General features: G+C 36.3%; 1 protein-coding gene across 26 annotated transcripts in view; it reads left to right on the top strand.

Moving 5' to 3' along the window:
- RIMS2 (regulating synaptic membrane exocytosis 2) overlaps positions 1-14,080 on the top strand; it is a 455,072-nt gene that overhangs the window by 80,598 nt on the left and 360,394 nt on the right. For 14 of the 26 annotated variants that reach the window (XM_069005296.1, XM_069005307.1, XM_069005303.1 and 11 more), the window contains 2 exons: positions 5,207-5,417; positions 12,780-12,791. In XM_069005296.1, the coding sequence (XP_068861397.1) occupies positions 5,207-5,417; positions 12,780-12,791 (223 nt within the window). The remainder of the gene's footprint in view (positions 1-5,206; positions 5,418-12,779; positions 12,792-14,080) is intronic. The other 12 variants (XM_069005290.1, XM_069005304.1, XM_069005298.1 and 9 more) reach the window with 1 other exon arrangement.

A 14,080-nucleotide genomic window follows, 5' to 3' on the forward strand; every position in this document is an offset into this window, starting at 1 on the left:
GACCCATATGTAATTTGTCCAATTTGTAATGTGAGCGCACACACCACTGGCTCATTGCCTGGTTTCCACCCTGTTTTCCAGGGGTTCTTATCAGCAGAACTGCTGTTCAGCCTGCTGTTTCCCAGCCTCTACCAACACATGGGGTTATATATATAAGAATAGTATCCACTAAGAAGTGGGTGTACTCAGTGGTAGGTTAGCTGGCACTATTGTAAAAGGAAGAAGTTCAAGTGTATAGTACAGAAAAGAATGTCATATGCTACCAGATAGTGATTGCCACCAGCAGAAAAATTGTTAAATGAATAGACTTGGCAGAACTGAAAGTGAACAAACTCTTTTTGAAGCCTGGATTAAAGCCACATCTATGCTCCATGCCTGGGAGTAGGAAATGAGGCAAGGGCTACGTCTGTGATAAAATTTTCAGAGAAGTGTAGCCAGGAAATGAGAAGCGGCTTCTACACTAACATCTGACCTAAACATCCTGGATTCTTTCTTAGCAGTTACCCTTCTAATGATAGATTTTAAGCAGATTTGGAAATTTCAGAAACATTTTTGTGAACTTTTGGAGGGCAGGTATAGTTTCAGAACTTCTTGTCAATAATTTTTTTTTTAGTTTTGGTGAAATGCTGAAAGTTTTTTCTTCTCCCTGGAGGGGAGGAGAAAATAAAACTTCTGTACAATAATAAAATTTCAGTAATAACTGAAATAGAGACTCACAGTTTGCTGCTTTTTGACTTATACTGAATTTCTGGAAAGGTGTGGGCAATCAGGAAAAGCAGAATTAAATTAACTCCGTTCCAGAACAAAGCAAGTATTCCAATAGAAACTACTTCTTGATGTTGACAGAGCAATCCAAGTCCTTACAAACAGTTGCTTTTCACACTGAGAAGTCCTCTATGAAGTTATCTTGGATATGTTGTTTTAAAAAAAAAAGCTTGACTGGTCATATAAGTCTCAACTTCACCGCTGTTACTTCCAGCAGATACAAGTGTGATTCAGGGAACTGGTTCTCAGAAGAGCAGAACTTGATTATCAATTTTCCAGACTACATTTTCATTATCATTAGGTATTTGCATAAACTCATGCCAACTTCTCCTTTTCCTTTAAAATTTATAGCAGTTGTTAAAGTACAGACTTGTATTTTTGAAACAAATGTAGTAAAGGAGTGAGACTTTGCATCTGTACAGATAGATGGCATGTGCTGTAGAGGCCACTGCATATATAAGGGTTATGGATATGCATTGCTGAGTTTTCTACTTAAATGATCTGTTAATTATGGTTTCATAATTATCTGGATTTACAAACAAAAAATCCCTATCATGCCTAAAAATAAGGCTTTTCATTATGGATAAACATTTTGGCCTGAAATGCAACTCTTATACAGAACCCATTTTTTCACTACAAGAAAGACATTGAGGTGCTGAAGTGTGTCCAGAGAAGGGCAACAAATTTGGTGAATGGTCTGGAGCACAAGTCCCATGAGGAGCAGCTGAGGGAGCTGGGGGTGTTTAGCCTGGAGAAAAAGAAGCTCAGGCGTGACCCTATCGCTCTTTACAACTGTCTGAAGGGAGGCTGTAGCCAGGTGTGGCTAAGGCTCTTCTCTCAAGTAACAAGTGATTAGATGAGAGGAAATGGCCTGTAGTTGCACCAGGGGAGGTTTATATTGGATATTAAGAGAAAATTCTTCATGAAAAGAGTTTTCAAGCACTGGAACAGGCTGTTCAGGGAAGTGTTTGAGTCACCATCCCTGGAGGTATTTAAAAGACGTGTGGATGTGCCATTTGGGGTCATAGTTCAGCAGTGAACTTGGCAGTGCTGCGTTAACAGTTGGACTCAATGATCGTAAAGGTCTATTCCAATCCAAACTGTTCTATTAATCCTGCATGGCTCTTGACCTCTTGCATTAACAGAGTAACTCACTGGACACAGGGACTGGAAAGTTTTGAGATACTTGAGTTCAGTTTCAGGCTCTGAAGTTTGCCTTGGTACTGGTTACTTTAATTTCCCTTCTAATGAACTCCTGAGCACCTCAGGCAGCTAAGTTCTGAGTAGAAAGATTAGTGCAGACAGCTTGAACAGAATGGAGTTTTATTTTACATTATGTTTTCTGAAAAGTATATGTTATACAGTTTTTGCTAAATGTGTTTCAGATACTGTGCTGTTCTAAACACCTAATTATTGCTGTGTGGTTTTGGCTTAAATTTTGGCTTAAATATGTGCAGGCTAGATGATAAAAAAGTAATTTATCTACAAAATAGATAAAATTTTTAAAAATGAACTTCCTAAAAGGAATACTTTGTATTTTGTTTCAAGTATACATTTTCATCTCAGGTGGTTCTGCTTAGTAAACAGAACACATTTTTTGTCTAACTGACTATTCCATAGATTCTTGTCTTCTCTATTTATTTTTTTCTGACAGCTATCAATACATGTAATATTTTTCTCGAACAGAAGAAGATGTAATAATGAACAATTTTGGCAGATGATAAGTTGTTTCGTAGTAGAGCAAGGATTTTGGAAAACTACTCTGTATAACCTTGCAAAGTTTATACTTTAAAGGAAAAGTTATGACCTTTACATAGATTCTTGTGCCCAAGAGGAAACACAAGTGAAATTATTTCAGTACATGAGGCTTAAGATTTGGCAAAAGCCTTGTGCTTTTTATGCATCAGTGAGACTGGTAAGCAAATAATCATACAAACAAAGGCCGTAGATTATAAGGAAGTCACAAAACTGAATGCAGCCTAAAAATAAACTTGGAGTTCAGCATAGATAATGTGCTTTAAATGAAGAATGCAATGTTAAGCAAAATTAAAAGGCAGGCAAGGTCTCAGAGATTACATGTGTTATTGATGGAAACAGGCCAGACTACCAACTACCAATTATATAGTGTTGTCAGTGTAAAATGCTGAAATGTGCCAGGTTTCCAGATTTCCAAATTTTGTTTTCAACTTCATTCAGCTCTTGCTTATTAGTAACTCATGTCCTGCCCCATTCAACAAAGAGCACTCAACAGTGAGCTCTTTTGAAGCAGGGAGAAGGCAGAGGAAGCCCCTTATTCCTGACTGCCCAAATAGATTTTAAGGCAGTGCCAGCTCTCCCATCCCTCCTGCAGAGGCCTCAGACGAGCCCCCTCTCCCTGCTCTGCTGCAGGCCAGAAGGCTGGTGCAGGTGGGAAAGGGCTGAAAGTGAGGGAAAAGGGAGCCACTCCTGGTGGGAGTCCACACTGCTGGGCCTGAGGACAGCCCGTGGACTCAGGATTGGTCTTGAAGTGACAAGAGCAGGTACACTAGAAAAATGACACATAAGCAAATGAAGCAACCCTCTTTCCCTCTTTCCCTCTTTCCCTCTTTCCCTCTTTCCCTCTTTCCCTCTTTCCCTCTGTCCCTCTGTCCCTCTGTCCCTCTGTCCCTCTGTCCCTCTGTCCCTCTTTCCCTCTTCCTGGGAAAGGGTGAGTGGCAGCTGAGAGCTCAGGCAACAGGTCAGTACAGAGGAGAGGGATGACTCCAGCCTTCTGTCTTGCCTGGTGGAGAGAGGGAGCTGCCTGCTTGTTCCTACAATTCCTCTGTGGTGTAACGTAAAGTACATTCTTAGCAGAGTTTTCCTGAAAAACAAGGTAAATCCCAACAATTCTTGCCATAAATGTGAATATACACAGTAAATAACAGTTTGATTTAATTTTTAACTGACTCATGTAATTTTTGTTTTGGTAGATGCCTCTGAAAATTCTGATAAAGTAGCTTTGCATCATTGATTTATATGTGATCTATATAAAGGATTTATTTATGCTTCAGGAAGTTTGTCTCCTGGATTTAGTTGTTTTCTAGGAGGTTATTTTTTGCTCTATCTTATGATTCATGTGTGTGTTTTTATTAACTTAATCTCAAGATTCTCAAGAAGAATAACTCTAAGGAAAAATACATGCCTTTTGAAATTTTATTTTTTGTCTTATGTTATCTTTTTAATGTTTCATAAAAAGTGCTTAATTTTTTGGGTTTTGCATGAGCTTATTCAAGGAACTAAAAAATCTGTTTAAATTAGATTAATATCTTTTAATTTACAAACTTTACAATCTCTGTTGGCAAAATTAGGCAAGTTGAATTCCATGCTAGGAATCTAAATATCACTGCTCAAACCCCTTTTAATCACAAGAATTAAAAAAAAAGAGAGAAGTAAAAGTTCTTTTTTTTTTTTTTCTCAATGTGTTTGAAACTCTCATGATATGCTATGTCACCCTTCCCATCTTTTTCAGAATCTGCAAAAGCTAAAATATTACGGCTTTTTACAATGAAAATTAAATTTCCCATGATAAAATTTACCTTCAGAAATAGGGCTTGTGAGAAAAAAATTGTCATTATAGACCATGAAATGCATCTGTAGGTTTGGTCACAGTGAGACACTTCTCATTATCATGTATGGAGATCTGATGATTGTAGGCTCAGAAATATGGATGAATTAACATGACTGAAAGCTTCATCACAGTTTTGTACACTGATGGCCACTGACTGCATGTGTTTCTAGTTCTGGAAATAGATGGCAAAGGTGTGTGTGTGTATCTTAAGCAATTTTTCCTGGATTTTACACCTAAGGTAGTCCTCTACTTTACGTTTCATGAGATGACAGTTCTATCCAATGATACAAATGGCTTAAATGACTTATAATGACTTGTTAAGATGAGGTAACTTATAGGCTTAAAATCAGAGATTGAAAAGTCAGAAAGAGCATTTTGGAATCATTATTCTATGCAGTATTTTTAGATAAATGAAGATAAGCTAAATCAAGAAAAGATATTTGCATCTGTCTGGTGGAATTTGGTAAAAGTACACTTTAAAGAATGAATTAGATTTTTTCCCTCCTCTTAGCCAGTTTATTATTTAGTACCATGGGCTCTTGGATCACTTATCTGTGTTTCCAGCTGTTGTATTTGTAGCAAACAGCTGGTCCCATCCTAAAGCAAAGTTACATCTCTTTGTAACAGTTGGACTCTTAGCTGAATGTTACCAGTGTTGAGCTTCCTCGTAGAGTTTAGTTATAATGAAAAAGAAGTAATTCTTGAATGTAACACTTCTGGAGCATCATAAATTAAAAATATTTGCTTTACTACCGTATTTCTCTATGATTTGTAAAAAGTTATTGCAGTTTAGTGACTGTGAAGTATTCGTGGGCAAAGGTAAATCAACAGCTAATGATCTCTTCTCTTCTGCAGAAAATTACATCAGCAGTTTGAGATGTATAAGGAGCAAGTGAAGAAGATGGGTGAAGAATCACAGCAGCACCAGGAGCAGAAGGGTGATGCCCCAACCTGTGGCATCTGCCACAAAACAAAATTTGCTGATGGCTGTGGCCATAACTGTTCATATTGCCAAACTAAATTCTGTGCACGCTGCGGAGGAAGAGTGTCTCTGCGCTCCAATAAGGTATGGAGTTAGGAGAGTTTAACAGCAAGCTTCTCCTAAACTCAGTATCTCTTATGCATTGCTTATGAATCTGAATCACATAACTACTGAAACAGATTTCAAGGAGATGATATCTACTTCAGGGCCTTCTAAGAGATCTGGCCTCATTTCATGTAATTTCCAATTGCATATGAATTTATGATTATGGCTTTTAAGTTAATACAAACCATTTTTTGACTAACAGACTCATGCAAGTACATTTCTTTGATTGGAGGATGAGGCTCTATTTGAGAAACAGAAGTATATCTAGTGATCTAGTGATGCTAATATTGAGACATCGATTGTTACAAAGTAGAGCAAGGATTTGTTTCTTTTCTGCTTGCCCAGGTTCATCTGTACAAGATTATTGTAAAATTACTGTTAGAATATTATATGTAATATAATACAGTGCTTTTAAATATTTATTATCTCTTATACATATGCACACATATTATGCTTATTTATATATGCATACACATGCAAATATTAACCTATTTCTGGAAAATAATTAAATGCACTAACATATATTACAACTAGTATATGCTGGTGTTTATTGTATAACAAGTGGTAAACCAGCAATCTGATTTCTTAAAAAAGCTGAATGATAGAGTAAAAAATTCAGCACAACTGATGTAATCTCAGAAAACCCTTCTGAGATCATTTTACTCAACATTTTAGATAAAATGTTCAGATCTGATACACAGAATCTTTCTCAGAATCTGACAGATACTTGTAGAAGACGTATGACAATATTCAAGAAGTATTATGCTAGTCTTTTGTGGAAAAGAATTAGCATTAGGAAGAATGCTTCATTTCCTAGTGAAACATTCCGATACACCATTTAAATTCTCCTTGGCATGGATCATCTGAACTTGACAGATATAAGTCTGACTTCTCTTGACAGATTTCCAATGAGATTCTTCCATAGCCTCTTAGATAATTTGTTCCAGTGCTTCACCATGCTCACCACAGACTGCTTTTCTTACTGTCTAACCTAAATCTGTCTTTCAGTAAGCCCACTTCTCCATTCAGTCTGAGACTGTTCTGCAGCTCTTCTCAGCTGGCATTTTTTTTACTGCTGTTGCTAATTTAGTGTGAGGCTTTCCTGCACTTTGTTCATTTTTATTCTAGATAGTTTATGAATATGCTGAACAGAGTATCTCTAGACTGATTTCCTGTCAGGCTTTGCTGGTGATAACTTTCCCTTAAAGAAACCCTGACCATTTATTCCTGTCTTTTTCTTCTTGTCCTTTCATTAATTAAGTTTTCTCATGGATGAATTTATTCCTATTCCATGGCAGCTGAGATTCTTTAAAAGCCTGTAATCCCAAATGAGCAGTAGGAATAAGTCCCTTTTTCTCACTTTCTCTGTGACTGCTTGAAAGAATTCTAATACATGCAACAGACGTGTTCCTGCTACTAAAGCCATTCTAACTTTTCCAGAATTTATCACAATTTATCAATCTGCTTGCTAATTTTATTTTGTATTTGGGTTTCTAAAAATCTGTCCAATGTGGATATCAGACTCACTTTTCTATTCTTCAATTGATGTAATGTTGAAACTCCTTAAAAATATCTTGGTATTTTTGCCAACTTTTGTACTTCTTATCAATGAGACTGTATCACAGTTAATAATTATTTTAGACTGGAGATGCTTTACACTATCATCTCATTAAAAAAATTTGTTACTTTTTTTTTTTTGTTGACTCACTTTTTAGCTTCTCTTTCTGAAATATCAGTTCAAAGTATATGCTCCAGTTTATTCTGCATAAAATAATATTCTAGAGTAAGTACCTTCCTAATCACTGTGAATATGAATAAAAAATACCTGATTCAGAAAGACTGGCAGTCTCCTGTTTATGATATGTTTTATGCCTACACAGATTATGCTATTAAAACTCTTTTGGTCTACCAGAATTCATTCTTATATCTTTTCTTTTCTGGATACTACTTCAGCTTCTTGAAGGATGACTTCTAATAACTTCCTGTTTTAACTTTGCTTTTTTTGGTCTTTGTAGACATTTTTTGACACATTATATATATATTTTATATATATATATGTCTGCTTTGGACCTTATATAAGGTGATAATTTCACTGTCTGAAATGTTCTTTGATGGATCTGTTTGAAATCTTCATAATACCAAGTTTCAAGATAAACTCTTGCCTTTTACTCCAGATTCTGCTACTAAATTTTTTAGTACAGACCAGTATTAGCAGCATGCACTTCAGGTGATGGACAACTGCAAAGAACACTCTTCTTTCAAAGGTCTCAAGGATGACTACTGCTTACAAGGTTCATGGCCATGAGGAGGAGCAGGGAGTGGAAATGTTTTGACTGTTGTCAGAGCATTAGATTAGGATTCTCAAAATGTTTGGATGATTTATTCCTTTTTCAGCCTCATTAAAGTGCCTGAAATGTATAGGCATTAGCATTCAGTTCAAGCTGTACAAAAATTATCATTATGTGGGAGTTCCTTCTAGCTCAAATAAATAAAAATTATAATGGTGGCACTTTTGCTTCTGTACAATTTATTATCTGGGTGAATGGAGTATTTAGCTAGAATGGGGACTTAAATTTCAAGGGAGTAAAAAACCTTGAACAGTCATCTTTTATGTTTATGAAAAGTTTCAGATTGATTAAAACTGAAATAATAAATCCTGTGAGAGCAAGCAGTAATCGTTCTCAGTAGTAAGAGTACCACTGATATATAAAATATACTCCTGTTCTTTTTTTAAAAAGAATATACTGATTTATATAGGGGAATGAATATTGAATGAGTCAGTAGACAGCAGAATGAGGTTTATGCAGGTGAGAAATCTAAATGCTAAAATGTTGGAAAAATACAGCTGCCAGATTGATACAACATTGTGTGCAGCAAATATAAATTTTAGCACCTCAGAATGCCAGTTCACTAAACCAACCTTTCACTTGTACAGAAAGGAAAAAATGCTTGTCTGAAAAGTTAACTTAATGCATGCTGAATACCTACTTGCAGGGTATTTGGCAACTTACTATCACTTGAGGCCACTGAAACATCCTTCTTTCTTTGTCTTTGAAGAACAAAAGCGAGAGATTTTCAGTTGTTTTATAAGACCCAACAACATGGAAACATGTAAGGTGTAAGTAGGGAACTTCTCTCAGTTCCCATGGTTCAGTGAAAGCTTTGCATTCTGCTTATTTCCCTGGGGCTGTTTGATTTTTTTAAAAAACATCAAGTTCCATTTGCTGAGTGATTCTAACTGCAGGACTTGCAATGTGTTCATCTGTATGGAGTTGCAACACAAAACTGTAGCATACTTGTGCTAATGCATAATCCATTTCATTCTGTTGAGAATTAGCAAGCACTGAAGACTTAGTCTGTCACAATCAAGTTTTCTAAGTCACTAGGGTTTGGTATAAACTCCATGATTTGTTATTGTATACAAATAAATTGGTCTTTAGGAGATGTGCTTTGACTTTGCATTTCTCTACAAAAGACTCATAACATTGTAAACATGAGGAAAGGATTCCTCTAAACCATTTGTGTGGTTTTTCTTTTCAGTTTAATCCACATAACACCTGTAAAAACTGATAACCTACAACTGTATTCATCTCTCTGGAGAACAAGCATCTCTGCAAAAAAGGAAATTCAGCAGTAAATTATTCCAAAGACAATCTCTTATTCAGAAGTTGTAAATTCACAATTGGAAGGTGTAAAAGCTCTCATTAGGATGAATTTCACATCTCAGTCTCCACATGGATAGAATAGAATTTGTATTATCAAATATGTTGAAGACTTCCACTCTTAAATTTGGTCCTGATTATACTGGAACAATGTTAATGCCATAGGAACATCTATGACATTTAAGACATCTCTAAATGATGATCATTTTAAAATGATCAAACCCCCTCCATTGTATTTGAGGTGATCAACCCCTTTATTCTTTTGAAAGTTATACCCAAACTTACAGGACTACAGTTCAGCTAGTATACATCATGGTCCTTAGTAGTTTTCCCCACTCCTTTCCCAGTGGAGTTTGTCTTCTCTGATGTGGTGCAGCTGTAACCTGGGATCAGCCTTGGGGAAAGAGATGTGTGAGGATGGTTTGCAATAAGCCCCCTTGGGAGCTCCAGTCCTTTGCCTGGGAGCTGCTTGGGTGCCCAGGCTTGGTCCCTGCCTCAGCCATGCCACTGCCTGGATGGTTCCCTCACTGAGCCTAATCTGTAGGCTTGGTTTCCTGGATTGCCTCAGCTCTACCTCATCACCATGGACCTTGCTGGGGACCTGGATTCTTTGCTGACCGTGGGCCCTGTCCTTGGGTTCCCCTTGGGTGCATGTTGTGGGACGCAGGTCTGCAGGTGGGACTATGACCTGCCTCATGCCACCCTTTGTGCCTTCCCCTGGCCCTGGCCAAGCTGCTGACCCTGCCTCTGCCAGGACAGTATAGAAGTAGTGCTGTCCCAGCATAACCCGTCAGCAAAACATTTCTTCAAATTGCTTCATTTAGTACTAAGAGTAAAAACCTTGCCACAACTGCCATTTTGAACCAGGAGATATTGCTCCTTTCAAGTCTGTAAACTTTGCTTGCAAACTAATGCCTAGCAGAACTGATATTCAGAATCTGCATTTCTGTATTGATACTTTGGATTCTCTTGATTGTTCAAAAACTCTCTGTGGTTTTTATACAAGCTATGTGGATATGATCAGTCCCTTCAAATGACAACTGCACAAACGATTTCTGTTATTAATTTTATTTATTTGAAACTATTTACATTTGATAGCTCTTTTGATCTCAATAAACAGCAAATGATGGTCTCAATTTCAACAGAGGCTACATGTTTGAACTCTTACTGCTTTAAAGCTTTCATAAACCTTAGAGGTTATTCTGATCCTGATACAATGAACAACTCACAATTTTACCCAGACTTATAATTTTAGGCAATTGAGGTGAGAAATGTACAGTCTTGAAGAGTAGCTTTGACTCATGCAGTCAGATGCCAGATTGACCTTGTGACAGACGTTTTTAAAAAAGGATAAGGGATAGATACTGATTCATTCTAGTTTTATTTTGAGTATAGGATGGAATTCCACTAATTTTGCTAACATTTTTGTGTGTCTGAATACTCATGGAGATAAGGCCTTTCTCCTTAAAACCACTGTTAAAATATACGTGCATTTTCACGTGGAGCAGGACAAATACCACTGAAGTCAGACTGATTTGTTGCTTTTTTAGTATCAGTTTTTTGAAAACTGAGTTGAATGATTTCTCTAATGTCTTTGCTATTGAAATGCCTGGCTGGGCTGTCTTTCATATCATCAGTCATATTATTGTTTGCAGTGTATTGCTACGAACTCAAGAATGTTTGACAGTGTGTGTGGAGGAAGCTGAGAGGCTGGAGACAGTCTTAGGTGTTTGGTAAAGTGTGATGGCTTGTCTTGAACTTCACATATCTTTATATTTGGTAGCTTGTTTCTGAAAAGAGGTTCTTCATCCTGGACATTATTTGGCATAGGTTGATTATGTGAATCGAGTCTTGGTTACTATTATGATCAGAGTATGAATGACAGGATTTTGAGTTATCTTATGGATTGTAATCCTCTTGGATAGTAGAGTGTATTTCTTCAGAGGTGAGGATGAGAAATCAAGGCTCTGGATGTTTCCATATAAAATGTCTCTGAGTACTACTGCCTTTCTTACTGCAGTGGGACAGGAAACCATGCTAGGAAAGTATGACACCACCTGGTACTGAGCAGAAAAACATGTCTCTGCACAGAGAGTGATAATGCATGGATGTCCTGTGATTTAGATAGCTTCCCATGCTATTTACTAGTTGTGCAACTGAGAATACTGCTAAAACCCAAAACATCTTTGAAAATACTTTAATCTTTTCCCGCTGAACATAGGATCATACAATAAATTGGGTCAGATCGGACCTGCGGAGGTTTTCTAGACCAATCTCCTGCTCCATGCAGGATTAACTTCAAAGTCAGATGAGATTTTTAGAACCTTGTTCAACTGAATTGTAAAAACCTCCTGGGAGAGAGAATCCCTAACCCCATTGGACAACCTCTTTCAATGATTAACAATTCTTGTGATTTTCTTTCTTCTTACATGCAGTACAATCCCTTAATTGTTGTGTTTTGTTTATTACCTGTGCATCTTGAAGAAAATTCTGTCTTTGTGTTTCCCATAGCTGAACTTTAAATAGTTGAGGAAGGCAAGTAGTTCCCCTCTTCCCACGTCCTTCCCAACCTCAGCCTTCTTTAGGTTAAACAAGGCTATCTTCCTCAGCTTCTCCTTGTATATTGTGTTTTATTGCCTGACTGTCTTGTTGGCCTTTGTTGTATTCTCTTCTGTTTGTTTGTAACTTTAGGATTGGAGGGAACCTAAGCCTTCTATAAGAGTTACATGTTTTAAAGTTACATGTCATACAGGTACCGGAACAATGAATCTATAAAATTAATTGTCACCCTTTTTTGGTAAGCAGTTGTATTCCCAGCACAGCCAATGCTTAATAAAGTGCCTAGATTTAGTCTCTATATTGGCATGTGAAATTAAAATACCAGATAAAAATCATCCTTCTTCATTCACCAAAATGGGGAATATTTTTGACTGAAAACATTTTGAATATTTTTTTTCTGAAGTATTATTCCATTTACAATTTTAGACAGCTAAAAAGACAGTTTCTTCAAGGAAGATAACCAATAGGAATGTTTGTATTTAATACTGATGGGTATGAAAAAGAAAGTGTACGTGTTACAGACCTGGCATGACATGCAGTGACCACTTGTAAGAAACTCTGTCTCCTTGTCTTTTATAACTCCAGGATTTTAAAGATCTGCTGAGTGGCTAACATGCAGTTTTGCCATTTTGAATACCCTCTGTTTGTCAATAGTAATCAAACATTCTTAATTTCACTGAACTCTTTGCAAGTGCAAAGCATTGATGAATGCTAATGATTTGCAATACTGGAGTCCAAGGTATGAGTTAAATGCTGCATCCTTTCGATGAGATGACCCATTTTTTGGTGAAGATAATTCAGACATGACTCCCAAATTATTTTTATGAAAATAATTTATTTTGTGCATTTTTTGTACAATTTTTTAAATGTATTAGATAGTCTCAATTTCACTCATGAAAGGATCATGAAAATGATTAAAATTACTTACTTTTCACTATATATCCTTCACCATTAGGGAAAATAAGAAATATATATATTACTTCTTTTGATATTTATTTATTTATCTTACTAAAAAATTCTACTACTTGCTTTCAACATGGAAGTGACTCTTTCCTCATATTGTTTTTTTTTTTTTTTCCCCCTATCCTTTCTTTCTTGCTTTCGTGGATATGAACTCCAGGAGGACAAAGTGGTTAGAGCCTTTTTTCTGTTTAAAGTTCTTTTCTTTTATGGTAGACTTACTTCCTGCCCTACATTTGCTCTCATTTACACAGGTGTAATTCCTACTGAAGGCAAGAGGAATTACTGTCATTAAAATGAAAGCAATGCTTGGCATAAAAGGCTTACCTGTTTTTCAAATAGCTTACTAATGATCTGTGAGTTGTGAACAGTATGCATGATCTTCCTCTCTGCAGCTTTTGTGAGCATGCCCCTGCCTTTCCTTTGCTTTTGCAATATGATATGTGCACAGCTTAAAAAAGTTAAATGTCATTTGTGTCATAGGTGTTTCTTTGATAAAATTCATTTGTATTATTGTAGAAGTGTCATAAAGTGATTATAATGATTTTTCCACTCTGTATCACTGATATGTGTTCTCTCAACATTTTAGGTTGTAATTTTTTTGGCATGGTTCTGATTTTCAATGACAATACAATTAGGTACCAGTAAATATCAAGAAAACATATTTATCCTAAATGTTAGGAATATGCCAGCAATGTCATAGAGTTACCCACTAATATAAATTATTTTCTAAACTGGTTTGTAGGCTTTCCTAAAGTATAGTGCACATATTGTATTCAGCATAATGTTGAAAAAATGTTAAACGTTATGCATGTCACTGACATTGTTTGTCTTGATAATATCTCACGCAGAGTAAATATTTTAGTCTTTTATTTTGGCAATATTTAAAAATGGTAGTGTAAATCTGAATTTGGGAATAAGCCTGGATATGTTTCAATATTTTACCAAATTAGTGTAATTTTTTTAAAATAACAGAATTGAGAAAACTACTTGAGCTGGCGTAAAGCTGTTCTTCCATGAAACTCTCTGCTGTATTCTAAAGAACTAAAATTGCAAAAGCAATTTGCCTTGTAGTGTTTGGCAAATAAGTTCCTGTATGAGATGGAGTAAAGAAATTCTTTAGCATTCATATAATTTTAGTTAATGTATACAGAGAATGGCTTGTTCTATAATAAAATGTAATTTTTTCTTACTGGTAGAAGTGTCAAGGCTCACATTTAACTTGCACCTATGGTTCAGAAATACTTTGCTTCACACACAAGTTTTAAGCCATGTGCTGTTGTTACCATTTAGGATATATCTTTAGTAGCGGGCAAGTGACACTTGAGCTGGGCCATACACTGGTGCCCCAGTCTGTTAGAGGGTACACAGCTTTCTTTTGGCCTACATCATCACAGTTTTTCCACAGTTAAAAGGCTGTGAAAGTTCAAAAGCTGTGAAGTAACTAACACCAGTTAGTAG

The sequence above is a fragment of the Aphelocoma coerulescens genome, chromosome 2 (assembly GCF_041296385.1).
Source record: "Aphelocoma coerulescens isolate FSJ_1873_10779 chromosome 2, UR_Acoe_1.0, whole genome shotgun sequence".
Lineage (NCBI taxonomy): Eukaryota > Metazoa > Chordata > Aves > Passeriformes > Corvidae > Aphelocoma > Aphelocoma coerulescens.